The sequence below is a fragment of the Triturus cristatus genome, chromosome 1_2, assembly GCF_964204655.1.
Source record: "Triturus cristatus chromosome 1_2, aTriCri1.1, whole genome shotgun sequence".
In the NCBI taxonomy this organism is placed as follows: Eukaryota; Metazoa; Chordata; class Amphibia; order Caudata; family Salamandridae; genus Triturus; species Triturus cristatus.
This window is the reverse complement of record NC_140580.1, coordinates 973,133,827-973,158,459: the sequence shown is the minus strand read 5'-3', so window position 1 is coordinate 973,158,459 and position 24,633 is coordinate 973,133,827. Positions and strand designations below refer to the sequence as shown.

Genomic DNA, 24,633 nt, shown 5'->3' with positions numbered 1-24,633 from the left:
TGATCACATTACCCCTATTCTCAGCAACTTGAACTGGCTTGAAAGTTAAAAATCTGCTGTCTCACATTCAAAGCACTTCGCACTGGTAGACCAAGCTACCTAGTTGACTTCTTGATCATTTCCAGTAGAATGGAACTTGCCAGGAGCAAGAATTTGCTTGTGATGAAAGCATGAAAATATTTTGTTTCCAAGCTCCAAAACAATTCTTCTCCAGTCCTGCTAAGCCTTCCTGGAACGCTCTCCCTCTACAGCAGCCATTAATCTTCAATATCATATACTTTCTGAAAGCTCTAAAGGCTCACCCTTACAAGCCTTTACCTTGGCGAATCATGTCCTGATTTAGTCTTCAGTAACTAATATCTGATGGTCTAATGTACGCATTAACTTTTGTTCTCCTTGGTTTGGGGTTCAGGTTTATTTTTCTGACAACTGTGAATGCATGCTTTGCTGTTTTCTCCTTGTTCAACATCCCTGCCCTCTCCTTTTCACATTATCCCTGATCCCCTCCTCCTATCTTTCCCAATCCCCAACCTCCATTTCCTTGTTCTGCTTGCTTCTCTTCCCCCCTGGTTACAATTTCCATATTTACTTGCTTGCTTAAGTATCAATTAAAGTGTAAAGCACTTTCACACCACATGGTACAGCAGCGCTATAGAAAAGCTCTAAATAAATAAATATATTGTATTTGTAGGGGGTTTTCATCAAGATCTTTTCACCCATTGGTCTGTTTAGTCCTTCACATTTTCCTTCTGCCCACTACAGCATACAACGTGGAGCAATTAATTGGCCTCTTTAGCCATGGGCTAACTCCACAGTAAGTGATGGAATTCTGCTCTTTCATGCATGTGCTCACATGGAGCACATGTATGCACAAACTAGTTTCCTTCAAAGCCAGGGACTACTATGGCAATGTGTGCTTTTTTAGGCCAAAATAAGATATTTTTGCTTTTAGCCAATGTTTTTTATCATACTGAGAGGGCCCAGCAGCTGCGCAATTGAACATAAACCATGACATAATAAAACAAAACATTAGAAATCTTGCAGCCAACACCAGACCTACTGGCTATTAGACTATTCTTAATTAGCTTGAAAGAAAAAGTATCCCAAATCTTAACAACTCCCATTGAGACATCTGACAAATGGTAGTCGGTCACTCTGCAGTGAGAAATTTAATTTTGGATTAATCTTCTGCTACTATCAACCCTATGCATGAATCCACAAAACATTCTTTACATAAATAATTCTTGATCTCATGGAAGTCACTTACTTGGACAGTCAGTCTTGATCTATGCTCAGATGGGCGTGAGAAACAGAAACAGCAAGAAATTCTAAAAAATATCTTAATCACAATGAGTCTCGGAAGTGATTGGGTCGTAGTTCAACATGATCCATGGACAGTGCACACTGCTTAGAGCTTTCTGACGCAGTCATTATGTTTGCACTCTCAAATTACTCTACTTTCGGGGGCGTGGCTTAGCAAGCCAACATGGCGGACGCGTGCTAAGTGAGCTCCGTCCAGCCCACTGAATATCCATCGATTATCCTGACTCCCCCGACTTCAGGGATTCCATCGAGACGGCCCAGCAGTGCTGTATTGCCCTGATCTTCACCCTGAGTGGTTTTGGGGAGCCCACGGTGATCTCTGGAGGTGCGGTTGACCCACGCCTGGGGTGAGGCCTGGCTGCCGATAGTGGAGCCGGGGAGTCGCGCCTGAGGTCACCGGAGGCGGCAGGAGGGCGTGCGGCGAATCGGGCCCGCCCACCGGCATATCGACCAGATCGGAGAGCCCTGGTGCCAGCGGAGGGCTCGGATAGCTGGCGGGGCCATTGAGCGCTGCTCCGCAGAGCGTTCCGGGATGTGATCTGAGGAGGAGACTCGGCGGCTGGATCGGGCCGCGAAGGTGAGGAGAGGACCGCGGCCTGTGGCTGGGCCCTCTTGGCGGTGATGTCTGCCGGCGGCAGTGGAGATTGGAGACGGGGGCTGAGGGCTTGGTGTCCACGGTGCCCCCCCCCTCCTGGCATTGCAGTGGGGATCGGCGGTGCAACCGGACCGCAGGGGAGGCGGCTGGGAGGCCTGCCGTCCGCTTTTCTCCCCCTCTTGCTGAGCTGTCCTGGGGCCCTTGGGACTCCCATACCGGCGGTCGGTCAGACCGCGTGGGGCTGGCCCGCTGCCTACAGTGCTTAATCTCTTCCCCCGGTGTCTCCGTGGGGGTTCTGTGGCATGGTCGGGCCGCGGGGGTAGTGCCTCAGTGAGTCGGAGTCTGCCTCCATACCTCCCTGCATCTTGGGTCGTCGGGAGTGCCCGCACTGGCCTGGATTGTGGACGGCTGCCTCGTTTCTCTTGGCGCCTTTTCCCCCCTAACCCCCCCCCTGTTTTGTGGTATGGTAATGGGGGACCAGCGGCGCAGTCGAGCCGCGTGGAGGGGGCTGAGTGATCCGCTGTCCGGTTCTCTGCCCCTCCCCCCCAGGAGTTGACCCGGGATCACAGGGGTGCCCACACCGGCGGTCGGTTGGGCCGCGTGGGCCTGCATCGGGCCCCTGGGGTTAGTGGCTGCGGCTGCTGCTCGTGGCGGGGCCACATGGCAGGGGTGAGTGCAGGCCACTATTGTCACTCTGCGGTGATATCGCCCCGGCGGACAGTCAGACCGCGCACACATGACTAGGAGCCTCTGGTGAGTTGGGGCCCCTGAGAGGTCTTGTTGGCCTAGTGGTTTTGTGACGCCTGCTGGTCAGTGCCCACTCGGCGGTTTGGTCGGACCGCGGGTACTGGTGGTTTCTGAGCCTGCGCCCCGCCCGGCTCTTCCTGGGAGTTCGTGGGGTCTTCGGGGACTGACATGACGAGAGACAAAGGAGGTAGCGGCTCGACCAAGCAAGGCCCCATTGATAAGTTCACTGGCCCGGGGGTGGCGGCTGGAGCCTCCAGGTGCCAGTCGGGAGCCGTACCAGACAATGCGGCCTCATGGCTGCTATCACTCAATCCAAGGATATGTTGGATGGCAAAATCGGGGCAGTTGGTGCGGACGTCATGCTGTTGTGACAGGATCTGCGCAGTGTCCCGTATCACCGAGCGGAGTCCCGGATCTCTGGGGCGGAAGATGATGTCACCGTGCTGAAGCAGAAGGTTGCTAAGATGGAAACCGTCCAAAAGGGCCTTGCGCTCGAAGTTGAGGATGCGGAGGGGAGGGCTCGACGCAACAACCTTTGATTTGTTGGGTTTCCGGAGGGCTGCGAAGAGGGCAACATGGAACATTTTCTTACGCAATGGCTGGAGAGCTGGCTTCCCCCTGAGGCCATGTCCCGGTGTTTTGTTGTGGAGAGGGCACACAGAGCGCTCGTGCAGAAAGCCCGGTGGGGGCTCGCCCACGGCCAGTTATAGCAAAACTGCTCAATTACCTCGATCAAGACGCTATCCTGAAGCAAGCTCTGGCCAAGGAACAATGCACACATTCTTATTTTTCCTGATTACACAAGACTGGTCCAGCAACAGCGCCAGTCATTTACGGCGGCGAAGGCCCGTCTGAGAGACCTTAAGCTTCCATACGCCCTATTGTTTCCGGCGTGCCTGCGGGAGGTATTTTGCTCCCGCACCCCCGTCTTCGACACCCCAGAGGAGATGTTTAAATAGACAGATGAGACGGGTGAGGCCCCATACGCCACCTGGAAGGGAGTCAGATTCTTCATCGAGCGAGGTGGCCCGGAGGGGCCCCCGGGGTCAACTGCAGGAGAGCAACAGACGACCCCGATCCCGCCGGCGCTCCCAGGCCTGCAGCAGCTCCTCTCGGGGGGGTGGGGCTCTACCTCAGGGCGACAATCACTCGAACCCTAATGTACGAAGTCAGTGGGGTGCTGTGGAGCCGTGGTGGATATTACTAGGGGGGAGTCACGATGTGGGCTGGTCTCTCCGCCAGGACCGTACTGGTCAGAGGCTGCGAGTTGGGGATCCATTGGTTGGGGCGGTCTTCATCCCCCCGTTGGGGTTTGGGGACTAGCCCTACCGTGTCAGATACTTCAGTGTTTTTGAGGTATGGGGTGGGGGGTTTCTTGGGTGGGGGTTGTTTTAGTTTCCAAATCGCACTTCCGCTAGACGTCTGTTGCACTATACACATGCACCACCACAGCTCACTATCCGCTTTACGGGAGGATGCGCCCCCTCATAGCTAGAGGGCCAGACGATGGCGGGGTAACCCCGGGCAGTCTCCGCATTATCAGTTGGAATGTGCGTGGGGCTCTGGATAAAATCAAACGCGGGGCAATACTCCACCAGGCAAAGAGGGCTATGGCCGATGATCATATGTTGAAAGAAACACATCTGCTGGGTACGAAGGCCCTCTGCTTGCAACGTTACGGGTTCCAACAGGTCTTCCACACTGGGTTTACAAGGGGTTCACGGGGATTAGCGATCCTAGTACACCGTAGGGTTCCCTATGTACACCTACAACTGTGGACGGACACGCAGGGGCGCTATCTATTTATCCGGGGCCGAATCGGGGAGGACCCCTTGATACTAGGCAGTGTATATGCTCCCCCCCACAATGGAATCTGGTAGAGAAACTGCGTTCCTTGTTGGCCGACATGCCAGATGTGTTATCCGTGGTGGGTGGGGACTGGAATGATGTTATGGACTTGGCCAAGGATAGGACCAGAGCTGGGGGTAGCCCCGGGGGTGGTCTTCCCACGAAACTGCATTAGTTGGTGACTGGGTTAGACTGGATTGATGTCTGGCGACGTCTTCATGGTAATCGACGGAGGTTCACGTACCTCTCTGCGGTCCATAACTCTCTATCCAGAATTGACTATTTCTTTGTTCCTCGGGTGGCGGTTGATAGAGTGACGTCGGTGGAGATCTTGCCTCGCGGCCTTTCGGACCACTCTCCGATGTCCCTTGAGTTATATATACGCAGGGGGAAGCAACCGCTCCGGTGGCGTCTGTCAGTATGGTACTTGCAGAATGAAGAGTATGGGACGCATATGAGTGAAAAAATTGCGGCTAATGAGGGGTCCGTTCCTAGCGCCGCGACGCTGTGGGAGGCGCTGAAGCCTACCTTACGCGGGGTAGACATATCCTGGTGCGCGGCAGCCCGCAGGAAGCGTAGGGAGGAACTGACACGGGCAGAGGCGGAAGTGGATGCACTCGTGCGCCGGAGTCGGGAGGCAGGGGGGGACCAGTATGTGCGGCAATTGCTTCTTGCACAACAGACCTGTGTCGCCCTATTGATGGACGAAGCACGCCAGGCCTGGTTGGCGACGTGCAGTAGAGTATACCAGTGGGGGGACAAGTCTAGCAAGATGCTGCATCGACTCTCTCAGGGCACCTTCCGCGCCCAGGCCCTACCGGGAATTCTGGACTCGGCGGGGACGCCGATTACAGACCCTTCCGCCATAGCGGAGAGTTTCGCTGCATACTATGCGGATCTTTATGCCCCCCAGGAATGTTTGTCAGAGCTCACCATTGATAAGTTCATAATCGACCTGCCCCCCAAAACGGTGCCGGATGAGGTGCGAGATCAGTTAGAGGTTCTCTTGACAGATGAGGAGCTCGGTGCTGCCCTGGGAGAGCTCAATCCCGGAAAGGCACCCGGACCCAATGGGTTCCCAATTGAATTTTTCCGTCGTTACAATGTCCAACTAACCCCTTATTACCGGGCGGTGGTGGAGGAGGCCCGGGAAAAGGGCTCCCTCCCTCGGGATTGGTGGCACGCGGAGGTGGTGGTGTTCAATAAGCCCGGCCGACCCCCAGAACAGCATGCCTCGTATCGCCCCATTTTCCTCTTAAACGTGGAGGCCAAAATCCTAGCGAAGGCATTGGCCAATCGTCTTCTGCCCCACATCTCTGCTCTTGTATACCCGGATCAGGCGGGGTTTATGCCCCAGAGGGCGACCAGGCACAACATAAGGAGGGCCCATGTGGCGGTGGCAGCCATACGGCGGACGGGAGAGCCGGCAGCGCTTCTCTTGGCAGACATGGACAGGGTGTTTGATTCCCTGAGCTGGGTTTACCTATTCGCATTGCTGCAGAGATTCAATCTCGGCCCACGCTTCCTGTCTTACATAATGCTCCTTTATACGGAGCTAACGGCATCGGTTTGAGTGGGTGGCACGGCCTCCTCCACTTTTTCTATAGGACGGGGCAAAAGGCAGGGGTGCCCCCTGTCTCCATATCTCTTCGCCCTAACCATGGAGCCGTTGGCGGCGTGGGTACGCATTGATGCACAGGTTCGGCGATTCGAATGGGCCCCGGGTCTGTCCAACAGGATCGCGCTATATGCGGACGATGTCCTTTTTTTCTTACAGCGGTCGAGGGAACGGGGCCACGGTTTCTGCACATCATGCAGATCTTTGGGGAGACTTCGGGGTTATATATGAATCCTCGCAAGCCCACACTGTGGGTCCAGGGAGAACAAACAAGAGTGGGTGCGTGGGCGTCCTTGGTCCAGTTGGCGGTGGGGGCATTGAAATACCTGCGGGTGTTCATTTCAGATGTACCGGCAATCTCTTGGGAACGTAACGTGGCTCCAGTGTGGGAGCGAGTTCGTTCAGACCTTAAGTCTTGGGCCCGTATGCCTCTGACTTTGTTTGGCAGATCGGCAATATTCAAGATGGTAGCGCTACCCCGGCTCCTCTACCAGCTACAGAATCACCCGTACCCGATCCCGTCCAGATGGTTCCAGCTGGTGAATTCTGTGCTTGGGCAATTTCTGTGGGAAGGGGGTAGGGTGCGCGTAGCATTGCGCATGTGCTTCCTGTCCACTTATTGTGGTGGTCTTGCGTCCTCGGACATTCTCTCGTATTACCAGGCATCGCACCTACTAGTTCTTAATGAGTGGTGGTATGGGGATAGGAGAGACCCGGCGTATGTGCTGGAACATCAACTCATGGGGTGTCACTCATTACACACACTCCTGTATTCAGCGCCGTTGCGGGGTGCGATGCCATCGGTCACGCGGGTGGTGTCCCAGATCTGGAGGCAGGTGCTGCGGCGCATGGGTTGGTGGAATACCCTGACTCGGGAGACCCCTCTGTGGAACAATGGGCACCTGCCCCACTGGGCGTCCCTGCAGGGTTTCCGGGGATGGGATGACATTGGTATCTCGACCCTGGGAGATGTCACGAGGGGTACAACACTTAAGCCCGTCCAGGACCTCCAGAGGGAATTTTATACGCCACAGACGCAATTTTACCGGTACCTCCAGTTTCGTCATGCCCGGTCTCCTAGCTTGGAGGGTTTGGAGTCTCTCCCTGAATTTAGCTCGTTGGAGGCGAAAGTCTTTATGGGGGACTTACAAGAGAAAAAGATCTCCCGGATATACCAGTCCCTGGTTACTCATTGCTCCCCCACACTACAGAAGTTTCGGGGAGACTGGGAGGCTGACGTGGGTACCCTAGAGGAGGAGCACTGGACGGAGGCATTGGCAGCCCCGCGGGGTGCGGCGATGGCAATGAGACTCCGTCTGGTTCAATTTAAGTATCTCCACAGGGGCTATTTTACTAGAGCATGACTGTGGCGGGCGGGGCTGATTGCTTCCCCGGAGTGTCTTCGTTGTGGTCGGGAGGGGGGCACCTTTCTGTATACTGTTTGGCAGTGTACATCCTTAGATCGTTTTTGGAGGGGGGTCTTTGCATGCCTTTCGGAGGTACTGGGGTGGGGGCTCCCTCGAACACCGCAGCTGGCCCTGCTTCATTTCATGGAGGGGATAGGGGGCAATGTCTACAAACGACACCTTATGTTGTTAGGGTTTACACTGGCGAAGCGAGACATCGCTAAAGAGTGGAAGGCGACGCGGGCCCCCTCGGCGGCTGCATGGAAGAATGGTTTAGATTTTTGCATGGGGGTTGGAGCAGCCTATCTTTGTCGCCAGGGGATGCCCACGCAAGCACTATAACATTGGGAAATGGTGGGCGGACTATAGGGGCCTATGGTTGGAGCTGCCAGCGGTGGTGGAGACCCATCCGCTGGGGTAGTTGCTGGAATTATTCTGGTGAGGAGAGGGGGAGGGGGGGCCGTGGGGGTACATGCTGCCAGGGTAGGATTCTTTTCTTGTTTCTTTAGGCTGTGGACCGAAATATGCGGACATGGTGCGATTCTAGGGGGGTGGGGTGAGGGAGGGTGCGAGTTGGGGGGGGGGCAATTTCTATATCATTCAGTATGCTTTTGTTATACACATTGACCTTACTTATAAAAATGTTGATTGCTTTCATGATTACATATGTCTGATTTGGTAGATGTCTCTGGTTCACAGAGCCCTGCGTTGTATATGCTAATTGACGAATAAAGTAAGTTTTCAAAAATACTCTACTTTCTCTCGGACTAATGCTTAGGTTTGAGGAGTTCCCCTTGACTCCCTTATGTCACAGGTCTGCTACAACCAGGCACTGCTAGTCCTTCATTTCAGTCATGTAAAATACACACTTGCCATTATGTAGAAAAGTCACTAACCAAAAGTGTTTTTTAATCCCCCAAAAAATAATAATTCATACACCGATGATGAACACATAGTTTGCCTACAAGATGGGAGACACATTTCTGAATTGATGTGAAGTTGCAGTAATACAATATCCCCACTACAGAGATATGGCCAACTCACTTTGGTCTTAATGCCTGAGGACTTACTTATACCAATTCAGTGCACTAGAAATAGGACTCCATACTTTGGTAAGATATATGTGCCGAGTGCCAACTTGCTTTGGGGTGAAGAGAGCTCATAGGATGCTTGCGCAGTGCTTTCTTTGAGAAGCACTGCCAAAACCAACAATAGTTTGCATGCTTAGATACAAAGTTAATCTTCGAGTCCTCTCATGTCCTTCTCTGCTCGAAGTCTATACAAAACGAGAACCTCAGAAGTGCAAATCATTAGAAGGTGTCAATGAATCACAAATATGCGTTGAATGTTCTTTATATTTCAAGGTCCTTCTTTTTTTACACTATAGAGTTGGCCTTGGGTTGTATGACCTGAAAACAAGAAACTCTGAGAGGGTCTCAGAAACACAAGGATTACACACCTCCACTAGATATGCTGGTTCATACCCGAAAACAGAAGGGAGAGATCAGGAGGCACAAATGCCTTTGCAGTCATTGCTTATGAACATCAACTTAATTTGTTGATGCCCTAGTGCCCTACATGAGTTTACTCAGTTGTTAGCACGGTTGTAAATTCTTTAGTGTTGTTCTGTTCATAATTGGAGAGGTCAGGCTGTTTGATAAACAATAGATGCTTCAAAGTTTGGATATAACATTGCGAGAGGAGGTATATGTCGAAGAAGTTGAATGTTCATTGTCATGGTAGGCCACAAGATGCTGCTGGTTTTCAAATTGTTATTGCCATTACCATGTTCACCCGAACTCTTTGTAGACTCCTCTGCTATAACGAAGGGTTCCAAAGTAAATTCCAGCCAGTCCCATTACCTATATTGCCATGTAATGTTCACGGGTTGAATTCCAAAATTAAAAAAGGTGCGATCCAGAAGGTTGCTAAGCAAAATTCCTCAGACATCCTAATGTACAAGAGACACATGTCTGGGCTACCCATGTAACATCTAGGCTGATATGGAGTGACAACAGTTCTGCATTCTCGCTACACCACAGACTCAAGGAGTTTTACAATGTTCCTCAGTGGGTGATTAACTGACAGTACAACTGAGCAGCCTCAATGGGTGTATTAATGATAGGGTTCCAGCAACAAAACCTAAATCAGTATGTAGGACACGAAGTAATGTAACTGGAACACTTCCATTTGTAGCTGGCTTTGGAGTGGACCCACAATAGTTCAACAACACAGCGGCTAGATTTCTTTGTATTAACTTTTTCTAATCACCTATAAAACAGATATTCAGGGTAAAACTTTGGTGTTTGTCATTCCTTAGGTAAATTATCTCTAAAAGAGTGGGGGTCCAAGGGATGTAGTTTAACGACTCAAACAGTTCACAATCCCCAATTCAACACATGTATACAAAAAAGAAGAACTGAGAGTCCAAAGAAAGTTTAGTAGCTGTAACGTAACCACTCTAAAAATATTGATCAAGGTGTTTGCTAGTGTCAACTAAGTGCACAATGTGTCCATAAGTGTATGTATGCGTGAGCAAAGTTCCCATCACCCACAGCAAGTGGCTCGCTTCATCATTTGGGAACCTGGGAACTTAACCAAGGAACCATCTTCTACCAGATTGATGTAGATATTGGTTCGGTGGATGTCCCAAATGTGTCAACTGATATCTTTCCGAGTCGAGGGGGCCACAGTCGTGATATGTTATTAGCGTGTATCGCATCGAGATGATATGCGGTAAGTTTATGGACACATTGTGCACTTAGTTGACACTAGCAAACACCTTGATCAATATTTTTAGAGTGGTTACGTTACAGCTACTAAACTTTCTTTGGACTCTCAGTTCTTCTTTTTTGTATACATGTTTGTCATTCCTTGCCAGGCTTTTCAGTACATGACAAACGGGTAGCAAACTCTTGATTCAGTTAGCTATGATGACACAGAATTCATGAAAACTACTGAGAAGCAGTATAGAATCACTTTGGACACTCAGTACGTGATGCAGCATTTGGTATTTTGTTTGCTGTTTACATACACTATTTCCCATCGGTTGTTCAAATGAATAGAAATCCTTTGGCAAAAAGTGTCCTGCTTTGTTTAAGGCTCTGTCGGTGGGCAGTTGGGGATGTTTAGGGGTATTAAGAGCGTTGGAGACAGGTTTAGTTTTGGGTACTAGGGGTTTTTAGGATTCAGGCATAGGAAGTATATAGGGGTATTAAGGGTTTTTAGGGTTCACGGATGGTTGGTGAATAGGGTAAGTATCGCGTTTTTAGGGTTCAGGGATAGGTAGTCGTGAAGGGTAGTAAGGGGGTTTCAGATTCCATGGTTGGGTGGTGTATATGGGTAGTAAGGTCTTTGAATTCAGGGATGGGTAATGTTTAGGGTTAGGAAGGGTAGTGTGTTTTAATATGTGAATTAATGTGCTATAATGATGTTGCAATGCATGTTTGTGGTATGCATACTAAATGTCAGGGAATGTATGTGAGATTATACGTATGTGTACGAATGTCTTGTGTTGATTTGAACGATAGTGACATATTCCCTTTAAATATATGCAAGTGATTATGTCTCTGGCATATGCCTTATTTAAATTATGATTAAGGGCAGCTCTAGGCTCACTGCAGCATGTAGCATGTTTAGAGCACACCTACAAACTTCACAAACTTCACAAGACACCAAAACACTTCCCACACAGAATACACTCGGAAACACACTCTACCAACAATGAACATGAAACAGAGTAGCTGCTTACATGACCACCCTAAACGTTAAGGTCTTGTTAGGAGTAGGAAAGTGCTATACAAAACACTATACTACAATACTATCTACAGGGCCTGGAAGGACATGTTTATAATGAACATCCAACTTGGGTAACTCAAATTACACTTCTACAGGAATCCAAGCTTTGGTACAGCTCCCCTAACAAGTCTAGCAGTTCAAATTTTAAAATTATGTTGATTCTGAAAAGAAATACATTTTGAAATCAGAAAAGACATGCCAGTCTCACGAAATATGGCCACCATCTTTTTCAAGTAAGTCAACCAAACACGTGTATAGTATGTGAGGGCTATTTTGGTCTTCCTTGTAGATTTTCATTGCCTTAGAAACCACATGAGAAGGTACAAAGCTAGACTGAATAAGAACAATCGTAAGTATTGGCCTCCACAAGTTTTTAGTCTATGTGTTCTGTTACCATCGTGGTCTGCAAGCGGTCTTCTACAAACTGGAGGACTCTGGTACGCAGGTCGGTGCCCATCGTTAGACTTGCCTAGAGAAATCCAGAAGGGACACATTAGTGCGAAAGAAAGACAACTATACCAATATGCTGAACATGGACAAAGAAAGCTTATTCTTCTCCTGATCCATCTGCATTGGAAACATTATGCATGATTAACACTGTGTACCTCTACTTGGGATAGTTAAGACAAAGACGAGTCTCAATACTTCTGCTTCAGCAGGAGAAAACTGCTGCCAAATCGCTACTGAGCCTAAGGAGAGAGCAGCAGGTATTTACTGTGGACGTTGCTGACATTAGACTTAGCCAAAATGGTTTGGAATCCCACACAAGATTTGGTATAAGCCAGCAAGCGCACTATGCCCAAGAGATGACTCCGACAGCATGCCTAAGAGAACACCACCCACATAATGTCCAATTACTGCAGTATTATATCACGGCAGTCACTCCCAGGGGCTTATTCAAGAGATCACAAAGAAATAATGAACACAGCTTAGCCATAAAGTCTCCCCTGCTGACATTACTGGGAGATATCCCAAGTGGAAGTCGGAATGTATGCCTATGAAAGGACTTTCTCTTAATCACGCTCCAACTTCCACTGCTGGGACTTGGTCACTCTAAGAAGATTATGAAAAGCGAGCCGACTGGGATTACATAGGGAATAATAGGAGAATTACATTTTAACATAATAAAGGGGTAATGCAACATTTTGCCAGCTTCTGTAAACTCACTGCATGCATACCAATGAATAGCAAATGCAACTTTGGAACCCTATATGGGACTTCTGAAATAGTTGTCTATATACAAGTTGTGCTGCTCAGAAGTCTAACTCAGCAACCCCTAACATCTACCCATACACTCTCATCCATGAGAGATTCTAACAAATACAATCTATACCTCAATACCATGATGTAAAAAAGTGAAAGTCGGCCTGAACCTTCTGGGCTTAGAGATCAGATGGAATTACTCTGCCTCAAGAGGGCAAAGAGAAAGGAAACCATTAACATCCTCCCAAAATCATTGTAACCAGTATAGTCTTTGAAAGGGATAACTCGCCATTCTCTTTAGTTTCAGTTAGTTCCAAACTAGAGCTTTAAAAGCAGCTAAGGTCTACGTACAAATCAATCTCTTTCTGGTGGAATTTGTCAGTCTCGTGAAAAACGTTAACTGTGCAGTACAGAACTCAGAATGTATCACACACAAATATCCGAAATTGGCATATTTACATAGCATTGCAATTAGCAATAACGAATAAAGATCATGTTTTACTTTGTAGTTTTCTTCTGTCCAAAGGTGCTTTTTGCATTTGCTTTCTTACTGTGCTAGGTAAGGATGGAGGTGGAATTGTTGCAAGTAACTCCGAACAGAAATATGTGAACATTTGGAAGCATTTACAGGGTGCGAAGTTGGCATATGGTCCCTTGATCTGCTCTGAACTGCACTCTAAATATCAATGTGATAGATCAAAAAGGTAAAGCAACACAGTGCAAAATACTTAACCTTCTTTCCTTTAAATGGGTATTTTTCCCCATATATGAACATTATTAGCTCTGTACCCATTTTAGATCTTGGCTAGAACCACACCTATTGATTCCTATAAACAACATATAGTTGTCAGTTCTTGAGTCAATGTCATTCCTCCCTATTCCTGTGTTTGTCCTGCCCAGGAGTAGTTTGGTCACAGTGTTTGGAGAGGATAAGCTGCTTTTTCCACTGCATATTTGAGGAGACGCTCTTTATATTTATTTACTATACAACACTGCATGTGAGCAGGAGTGTTTACTATTGTGCTCCATCCACCACTGCCCTCCCCCAAGCTCCCTGCCCTGATCCTAATGTTATAGCTTTGGTTTTTTTAAATGTTATTTTTTGGAAGGCCAGGCAGCTGCAACCTATTACTGCGCCTCCTACTTCCTTTTCCATACTTTATGCAGGCTTATTTTTTTTCATTTAAATTTACCATTCCAACATGGCCATCTGCCATATTAGGACTGTATAAGCTGTCTCTCTATATAGTGTACTAAAACGGTGTACACTCTGTAAACCAATTGGGGACCCACTGGACTCTCTGCAGAGACTAAAGTAGATAATCCTAACGCACTCTTTTGTGGTAGTGTGGGTGAGCAGTTAGGCTTATCAAAGGGTAGTACGAAGCATTTGGTGTACTCACATAGAGGCAATAAATGATACACATTCAAAGAATAAATCGGAAACCAAATTAGAAAAATAACACTTCTTTTTGTATATATTTCAAACTCAATAACTCCATTTCAAGGTAAACATTTTAAACCTGTGCACTTTTACGCACAATGCAATCCTATGGGAGAATAAGTCAAAGATGATAGGATAGGAGTAGCAGTTGGTCAAGGTTAAAAATACTACCAACAGTTCGTCTGGAACCACTCGGGTTCGACCGGGAGCAGGGTGCGGGTGAGGCTGCTAACTGGCATGCTACCGAGGGTGGGGTGGGACACCGGAAAAGAGGCTGCACCGGGGGACTTGCGGGCAAGTCCAAGGTCACCCAAATGGGGGCTCAGGTCGCAAGGGATCTTGAAGCACGGAGGCACAGCTGGTTCGTCGAGACCCGGGCCGGGTGTTAGGCTAGGTGTGCAAAGAGGCACCTCGCGGTCAGGGAAAAACAGCTGGCAGCGGCACATTCAAAGCAGCTGGGCCACTCTCAAAGTGGGTCTCAGTGATGCTGACGTCGCTGGACATCTGCTTGGTCCTGGTGTCTTCACACTCTGAGGAAACAGATCTGACCTTCCAGAGCACGAGTACCTCCTCCTGGTCATCTGCAGTGTCAGTCAGGCTGGGGAGCTGCAAGTCGGTGGACCGGACTCTGCTTGTCGGTGCCTGCGGACTGCAGGGGAGTAGCTCCTCTACTCCAAGAGAGACATTCGGTGTTTGTTGAAGTGCTGGCAGCCCAGCAACATACCGTGTTCCCACCGCTTTCATTGTGGAACTCTTAGAGATCGCCCTAACCACTAATTACTTCATATGTAATCCCACCTAATATCAACAGTGCTCACGCACTTCAATGGGAGCAATTTTTGCTCCCAACCTAGTGAATCTCTATGTGGAACAAATGGAACTGGAATTCATCAATAATGCATCCAACCCCTTTAAAAACAAAATTAACTGTTGGAAACGCTATATTGACAACACATTCATGCTCTGGAAAGGCACACAAGACACATTACACCAGTTCACACACTACCTCAATACCGGTCAACCATACTTAAAATTCACACGATACCAATCGAGAAAGCATATCATTTTTAGATATGAGAATTAAGAACAAAGACAACTGATTGTATCCCACTAAAGAAAAGCCACAGAACGCAGCACACTATTGCAGTACTATAGCTTTCACCCATGAGCTCTGAAGGATGGGCTTCCTTATTGTCAATTTCTTAGACTAAGGAGGAATTGTACCCAAAAGGAAAATGCTACTTACCAGTATGCATCTGTTCTTGGCATGTAGAGCTCTAAATTTGTATACTTGTGCATAGATCACCATCTGGTGTTGGGCTCGGATGTTTGTACTTTGTTTTTGTCTCAGAAGAAGTCTTTTGTAGTCACGAGGTAGGTGACTCCTCCTTAGGACGATAGTGCGCATGGGCATCGACTCCATCTCCAGATTGTTTTGCCATGGAGGGTTATGATGGAGTTAGTAAGAAAGAGAAAAGGATGTCCATGTGTAATGTATCTAAGTAAGACAGTACTGGAACAGATAGGAGGTATCCAGGGAGGTGGGTGGGCATATACGAATCTACAGCTCTACATGCCAAGAACAGATGCATACTGGTAAGTAGCATTTTCCGTTCAAGGCATATGAGCTGTAGATCGTAGATTTGTGCATAGACTATACAGCAGTTACCTCCTTATCGGTGGCTACCTGTATCTGTTGCGGTGGTTTGAAAAAGTGTTCTTAATACAGCTTGGCCCACACTAGCTTGTTGTTTTGCTTGCACGTCTACATAATAGTGTTTTGTGAGCGTGTGTGGTGTAGACCAAGTTGCTGCTTTGCAGATGTCATCTAGGGGAATGTTACCTAAGAATGCCATAGATGCCCCTGGTTTACGTGTGGAGTGAGCCCTGGGGGAGTGGTTAAGGTGCTTTTGGATTTAGCATAGTATATTTGGATGCATTTAACAATCCACTTTGCAAACCCGGTTTCTGAGATAGGATTGCCTTTATGAGGTGGGGAAGAAAGCCACAAAAAGATGTTTAGTCTTTCTAAAGGATTTTGTTTTTCAATGTAGTAAAGTATCGCTCTTTTTACGTTTTACACTGGGAGTTATACAGACTGGTTAAGGTGGAAAGCAGAGACGACTTTAGGTAGATATTTTGGGTTAGTCCTAAGAACCACTTTGTTATGATGGATTTGGAGAAATGGTTCTTGTATGGTTAATGCCTGGAGTGCACTGACTCTTCTGAGAGAGGTGATCGCAACCAGGAAAGCTACTTTCCAGGTGAGAAATTTTAATTCGCATTTGTGCATAGGTTCAAATGGGAGACCCATGAGTCTAGTAAGTACCACATTTAGGTTCCATACTGGAGAGGGTGGAACTCTAGGCGGAGTTATTCTTTTAAGTCCTTCCATAAATGCCTTGATAGCTGGTACCCTAAACAAAGACAAGTGTTGTCTGTTTTGGAGATATGCTGCTATTGCTGCAAGATGTAGTCTAATAGTTTTATACGCTAGGTTACATCGTTGTAGATGCACAAGGTAACAGATGATGTCTTGAATAGAAGCATCTAGTGGGTTGATTTATTTGTACAGTAAATTGCAAATCTTTTCCACTTTGCGGCATAGCAAGCTCTAGTGGTAGGACGTCTAGCTTCTTTAATGATTTTCATGCAGTGTGGTGGGAGATTAAGGTAGCCAAACTCTAAGCTTTAGGTGCCAGATCGCAAGGTTGAGTTGACTGGGCTCTGGATGCCTTAGCTCTCTATGGTTCTGAGTGAGAAGCTTGGGTGACAGGTGTAGCTTTGGATGAGAAACTACTGATAGTTCCAAGAGGGTTGTGAACCATGGTTGTCGAGCCCATGTTGGAGCAATCAGGATCATTGTGAGGAAATGCTGTTTGAGTTTCCGAACCACTAGGGGAATGAGTGTGAAAGGCGGAAAAGCGTAATCAAATTTGCCCGACCAGTTCATCCATAGCGCATTGCCTTTGGACAATGGGTGTGGAAACCTGGATACGAAGCTTGGGCATTTTGCGTTTTGGGTTGTGGTGAACAGGTCTATTTTTGGGTGGCCCCAAATTTGAAAGAATGGAAGCAGAACTTGAGGGCAATGTTCCCATTTGTTAATCTGCTGTGTCTGGCGACTAAGTAGATCTGCAATTTGATTGTGTACTCCTGGGAGGTGTTCTGCAAGGACATATATGTTTTGAGTAATGGCCCATCTCCATATGCTCTGAGCTAGGTGTGAAAGCTGGAGAGAGTGTGTCCCCCCATTTTTGTATGTAATACACTGCTGTCATGTTGTCTGTACGGACTAGGACAGCTTTGTTTACGAGGTGGAGTTGAAAAGATTTTAACGCTAGGAAGATTGCAAACAATGCGAGGTAATTTATGTGGAATTGTTTTTGTCGAGGGATCCATATGCCCTGAATGGTATGGGTTTTAAGATGAGCTCCCCAGCTGGTGAGCGATGAGTCTGCTGTCAGTACTATCTGTGGAACCGGGTCGAGGAACGGCCGCCCTTTGGAAAGGATATGTGTGTTCCACCACTGCAGAGAGCGATGGGTGCCGTTGTCTACCAACACCAGATCTGTTAGCTGACCTTGAGCCTGGTTCCACTGACGTGCCAAACACTCCTGTAAGGGATGCATTTGGAGTCTTGCATAAGGGACGATGAGAATGCAAGAGGCCATCATTCCGATTAGCTGCGTGAACACTCGCACCGGTAGTGAGTGTTGAGGCTGACATTTTGCTATTAGAGCTTGTATGGCGCTTATCCTGACTGGGTTGGGGTATGCTAGAGCTTTTGAAGTGTCCATTGTTGTATGTTGGAGGTGGGATTTGGAGAGGTTTACTGTGAATCCCAAGTTGTGAAGCAGCTGGATTGTTTTGTGTGTGTGTGTAGTTGCTGTGTGACTTGGGTTTTATGAGCCAGTTATCTAGATAAGGAAAGACCTGAATGTGCTGTCTTCTTAGGTGGGCTGCAACTACTGTGAAGCACTTGGTGAAGACTCTGGGTGCTGCAGTCACCCTGAATGGGAGGATCTTGAATTGGTAGTGTTGACCATCTACCACGAACCCAAGATATTTCCTGTGAAAGGGGTGAATGGGAAAATGAAAGTAGGCGTCCTTTAAATCCAGAGTGGAGAGAAAGTCGCCCTGTTGAAGCAGTGGGAGCACCTGTTGGAGAGTGACCATGTGGAAGTAATCTGATTGAATGTAGAGGTTTAGCGGTCTGAGGTCCAATATGGGCCTGAGAGAGCCGTCCTTTTTTGGAATTAGGAAATAGGGGGAGTAAACCCCTGTGCCTTGGTGAGATAAGGGGACTGGTTCTAATGCATGTTTTTGTAATAGAGAGAGAACCTCTTGTTTGAAAAGTGTTATATGTTCCGAGGACATTGGGTGTTGTCTGGGAGGAATGTTTGGGGGAGTAGAGGTGAGTTCCAGGTAGTAACCATACTGGATAATTTGTCTTACCCACTTGTCTGTTGTGACTGAATTCCAGATAGGTAGGAACTGTGATAGACATCCCCCGTCAGGAATAGGATGATCGGGGGGCAAGTGCAGGGAAATCACTGTTTGGTGGTAGGGGAGTTGTAGTTATTGTTGCCGCGACCTCGTCCCTTACCATTGTTGCCTCTGTAACCTCCGCAAAAGTATCCTTTGGAGGACGTTTGAGTGGGGCTCTTATAGAACGAAGAGGGATGTTCTGAGCCAATGGTTTTGGAGCCAGCTCTGTAGAAGCAGCGGCGAATAGAGCCTCTAGGGGAAGGGAATTGTAAGGCTGCCACAGACTTAGCAGTTTCCGTATCCTTTTTCATTTTTTCTAAAAATGTGTCAACTGGGGGCCCAAAAAGATGCTCTTGATCAAAGGGCTGATTTAGAATAGCAGATTGCACCTCCTGTTTGAACCCGGAGACAAGCGTGCCTGAGCAACACAACGCTAGTGTTAATGGCGCAAGATGCGGTATCAGCCGCGTCGAGCGCACATTTAATTGAGGTGTTTATGATCAATTTCTCCTCTTGTATAAGGTCGTTGGCTTTTTGTTTGTGCTGATCAGGAAGGTGTTGCATGAGCTTTTCAAGCTTGTCATAGCGAGCCCTGTCGTACCTGGCCAATAAAGCTTGGGCATTGGCAATGCGCCAATGATTTGCAGCCTGTGACTTAATACGTTTACCAGATGCGTCTACTAATTTAGACTCCTTACCAGGAGGGGCGGGGGGGTGTTACCTGTACTCTGAGTTTACCCTCTTGCGTGCATTAGACACCACAAGAGAATTCAAAGGGACCTGACCTTTGATGTAAATTGGGTCATAGGGATCGGCCTTATACTTTTTATCTATCCTGGTGTTGAGAATCCTGGCTCTGAAAGGGTTCTTAAAAACTTCTGGGGCATGTTTGAGCATGCCATTTAGCATTGGCAAGGTGTGCATGGATTTGTGCGAGGGTGCAAAGGTTTCAAGTAATAAATCATCCTCTAAGGGATCAGAATGTAACTGTACCCCATGGTTTGGGCAGCCCTATTGATTAGTGCGCAAACCCAATGTTGCCCTCTGGTGGTGATGGCCTAGATGGAGAGAGGTCCAGGTCATTATGTGGGTCGGGATCTGTATTGTAGTCATCCAAAGGGTCTACGTCGTGTGGGATGGTGGGTGCATCATCATCCCAATGTGGATCTATATTTCCACCCCTATCGGTATGATCATCCTCAGTATATGATGTTTGAGGTGAAAAAATAGGTTGTGGGGAGTGTGGTGGAGAAATTCGAAGATTTGGATCAACTGGAGGAGGAGAAGGAGGTGGGGAGGTGTTAGTACTCATCTCCTTTCGTTTCAATGGTATTTCAGATTCCTCTCAAGTGTCCAGTTTCCTCTTTTTTGGAAGCTTGGCGATGACTTTGCCAGTCTGTGGGTCAATAAAAAGAGTTTTTGGAATTGGATCCGAAAAATCAGGTAAAATGTCTTTTCTTGGTGCCGAAGATTTTGGGTCAGAATGTTCTTTGGACCGAGTCTCTGAGGCTTTCTGTGGGGTCTTGGACTCCTTAGATTTTGTGGCTCCGAGGCATTTTTCGGCTCCGACGATTTTTTGGTTTCCAAAGCAGCTTTCGGCTCCGAATATTTTTTCGGTCCTGAATGTTTGTCTTTGGTATGTTACGATGCCGAGGGCTTCGACGTCGGGCTGTTTTTGACGTCGACGAAGAAGTGCGTGGCACGTTTTTGGTATGGTGCCAAAGGTGAATTTTCAAAACCGGAATGGGGTTGGCTCGAGCTTGAGCCGGAAGGCTTATCTTTAGGTTTCATTGCCAGGCCCGAGGGCGGGACGTCTGAGACATGTTGCTGGTGTCGACTCGAGGGCGTTGCCGGAGCCTTAGGTTTGGTTTTTGGGAGAGATGTTTCGGTACTCACGTAGCGCTGAGCCGGGGTGACGATCTCCTCTTCGACGTCAGAGTCGCCTGCCTCGGAGAGGTCTTCATCATCACCTTGTTGCTCCAGATGGACTTTGGGATCTGCACCGAAGATGTCCGGAATCGAGCTGCTTCCGCAAGACATTTCGAGACGTTGAGCCAGACGATCACAGATGGTTTTCTTCGACCTGAAGGATGCACAGGCCTTGCAGTTTTTGTCTTCGTGCTCTGGGGAGAGGCAGAGATTACAAACCTCGTGCAAGTCTGTGTGTGGGAACTTAGCACCACATCCAGGGCATTTTTTGAAAGGAGTAATTTCCATTTATTGCAGGCGTGGTCAGCGCAGATAGGCCCAACGGCCCACGTCGTAGATCGAGGAGTTTGCTTTAAAGATGCGCGTCCAAAGGGAAACGCGATCGAGACAATACCGTCGAGTGGAATTGCGCGTTGAAAGGGGGTTCGAAACCGACACTGACCCGGAGCGCAGCAAATCACAGCCGAACCCGATGGCAGAAAAAAAAACAAGCATTGGCATAGCCAATAGGTCTCGCATTTGGGACCTTATAAGTGTTTAGCCATGCAACAGTTGATGTTGTTGCACCAAGGATATTGTGCTCGATAACTAAACACTTATAAGGTCCCAAAGGCGAGACCTATTGGCTATGCCAATGCTTGTTGCATTTGTAATTATGCACCAGGCGGAATTTCGCTCTTTCTTTGTGGGAATTCACGAACCTTCCCTGCCAGTTTCCCGGGGTACTCTATGCAACCTTTAAGATTCCGAGATATTCATCAATTTGCGTCCAGGCTTTGTTTAAATGTGTACTTGTTGTGAGTGGGGCCTCTGTGCCTTTCACCGTGGGTGTGTGTGTTATTCATCAACCTTTCCATTGCTCCGCGCCTGCCATCCTCTGCTGACCACCTGTGTCCTTCTCTTTTCTTCCACGCTTGGCAAAGAACGAGGACAGTGGGGCTTTGGGTGTTTTTTTTTTGTTTGAAGTTTGAAGGAGATGCGCAATGAAAAGCGGTGTGAGGTGAAGTTGATGTGGGGTGAAGGCAGTGCGGGGTGAAAAACTGTGCGGGGTGAAGGCGCTGCGGGGTGAAGGCGGTGCGGGATGACAGTAGTGCAGGTGAAGCCGGTGCGGGGTGAAAGTCATGTTTATACATACCCCGGTATAGAGAATTTCTGAGCACAGCATCCAATGAAAGGGAGGCTACAATGGGGGTCCCACTGTAAAGTGAGGTACAACTTGTACTACTGAGGATATGGGACACTTAGGAAGTCACGGGGTACCAGAAAACTTTTCTAAATCGAGGCCTTATTGTAGCGAAGATAAACAAGCCAAGCCGCGAAAGTGATCGGACGGAACGGGAAATAAAAACAAGCATTTGCCCCGCGACGCGGGAAGTTTGTAATAAGAGAAGCTGATGAGGAGGGAGTGGGAGAAGGGAGGGGGTAGGGGAGGAGATTCAAGCGCAGATGGCAGGTGTCCACGTCGTGCGCGCTTGTGCGCGTAACAGCAAGCTGGTGGCCGGCAAAAGCCTGTGGGTAGCACTTTTAAAACCTAGTTACTAAATGTCTCGCCAGAGCAGCGCATGCGCTGGCTCAGGGAAGATCTAACAATCTGGAGATAGAGTCAATGCCCATGCGCACTATCGTCCTAAGGAGGAGTCGCCTGCCTCGTGACTACAAAAGACTTCTTCCAAGACAAAAACAAAGTGCAAACAACCCAGCCCAACACCAGATGGCTATCTATGCACAAGTATATGATCTACAGCTCATATGCCTCGAACAGATGATTTCTTTAAGGAAGGTGCTAATCCGAGTTGCAAGCAGAGAGAGAGGTATCCAAAACGATTAATCAATACCTCCATGAAGAGAGCCTGGTATAACCTCAGAGAAGAGATACTCAAAACAAAACAAAAGACCACATGTAATAAGATTGTCTGTGACCTCTTTTTGTCCAGATAAAACCAAAATCGTTAAAACCATCAAACGACATTGACCTGTACTTAACACTATGAGCATATTCAAGGAACTTCCTTTGTTCTCATATAGAAAAGGGAAAAACAGATCATTTACTACACTCAGACACTAGATAACAAAACCTCTGGATACTATAACGGAAATGTGGGGTTTAGCCCCCATAAAAGGACACTATAAATAAGGCAACTGCATGGCGTGCCAATATACTGCCAACACAAAAGACTTCTTACATGGAGAAGTGAATGTGACTTTATAACAGCACACCAACTGTTCCGCAAGGAACGTTATCTACAGTATCTGGTGTACATGCAATCTAATACACATCGACCGACAACTCAACCGATTAAGGCAGAATTGGGCAACATAGAAGCAGGATACGCTGTCAAATTGAGACTGCTCTCCTGGTACAACACTACATTGAAAAACAACATACACCAGGTGATGCTAGATAGCAGATCATTGAGGATGCAAACCTACCACTAAGAGGTGGAGATGTCCCTTCAATTTCACAAAAGGTTAGAAAGCAAGTGGATCGATAGATGTAACCATCAGACAAGGTCTAAACACAATGGAGGAATGGTGCATCTTTATTACTTTGACGCATCGAATCGCCATTACCTTTGTTCCAACTACGCACACCTGTTGCCTTAGATGTAAAATAATTTAGTCAAACAAAGTACGGGACATTGTTTATTGCATCATTTGGAATACATAACACATACTCTGGCGGATACAATAAAAAAAAAAGTTGAAAAAAAAAGTCATCCTAAGAATCCTGACTGGGTTCTTATGTGTATTATATGTTTGGTATATGTCATATATTCTTTCCCTAAAATGTAACTTGTATTTATCCGCAAAAAGGTTATGTTCATTGGAAGTCTTTTTGTTAGTACTATAGATATGTTTTGTTAACAAATGTTTTTCTGCATTGCGAAAGAACGGTTGATGTACCTACATTAGATAAGAAATGACATATGATAGATTAGAACTTGGAAGAAACAAGGAGTTTCTCCTAAATATATATATATATATATATATATATATATATATATATATATATATATATACATATATATATATATATATATATACACACACATATTTTTTAGTACCCCCCCCCCTTTTTTTTATTCAAATAAGTGCCATTCAGAACAGTGAACCTGGATCCATAGAAATAGCGCATGCACGATTTAAACATGCTGCACAAGGTATCCAAATTATAATTATTATTATTTCAAGTATTGGACTTGACCTATAGAAATAGCGCATGCGCGTTGCACACATACGGCACGAAAGCAAGCTAGCTGGTCTGGTGTTGCATTCTTAAAGACAGAATCACTTCCAGGATCCCTTCCGGTTTTTGGCTTCACCGGACACCACACTATACAACCCTTGAGTGACGACAGAGTTGATGAAAGCCAGTGGTGAATGATCGCGAGTCCGCCTCCTTATGTTCCAATTCAATTGTTTGAGCAACTGGGACGCATAACGAATTCTCGAGCAGCGACGGGGATTTCAGAGACACCTCTCGATTTAGTTAAGATAATGACCCCTAATCCAGCCCGACCTCTAGAGCCCCGCACCCTCAGTAAAATCTCATGCGCTCGATACTCTGTTAAACTAAAGTTCCCTCTATTTATTTCAGCACACTAAGTAGGACACCGGCCCGTCTTTCATCAAAAGAAGATGGGGGATATTGCGTACCCCTTGTACAAAGGAGAGTTCTTAATCCCTTTTCATCCATTGGTGCTTGATGCCGCATTTAAAAAAAAAAAAGCTGACTTCCCTCCACCTCCTCATCTATTCCTTTCAGGGCTCCAGGACCTACAGACCGGAAGATCGTATTCGCAAAAAAGCAGAAGTCCGGGGGCCCACCATTAAGGTGGGAAACATTATTTTTTACTTCCCACACGACCAATGACACAGTGTCATGGTTGCTCAAATATGTCCCACTTCAAACCCCCCAATTTCTATTCCAGATCTTGTGGCTTGATAAGAACATTCAGTATAGAATTAAAAATGGGTTCCTTTGGACATTGGTTCCCTGGAGGACCGTTCTCTCAGAGAAGAAACAAAGAAATCCTTGCTTTCCTACTAATTATGGGCAAGCATACCTTCCTTGTCAAATATGGTCTACAATTAGTCTGATCATGGGCTATGGAATTACTAATACAGCACCCTTTTTAGCCCCTCAGGTCATCACAGTCCTGATGAGACCCTTGAACCAGTATTTGGGTCGAAACGCCGTCAACACCAAGGGAAGGACAGTCTATAAGCG

The 24,633-nt window shown here is 47.3% G+C and overlaps 1 protein-coding gene across 2 annotated transcripts in view; it reads right to left on the bottom strand.

Moving 5' to 3' along the window:
* The window catches only part of PNPLA7 (patatin like domain 7, lysophospholipase), a 1,876,659-nt gene that overhangs the window by 1,739,110 nt on the left and 112,916 nt on the right, over positions 1-24,633 (bottom strand). For both annotated transcript variants that reach the window (XM_085610534.1, XM_085610541.1), the window contains exon 3: positions 11,730-11,804. In XM_085610534.1, coding sequence (XP_085466660.1) covers positions 11,730-11,804 — 75 coding nt within the window. The remainder of the gene's footprint in view (positions 1-11,729; positions 11,805-24,633) is intronic.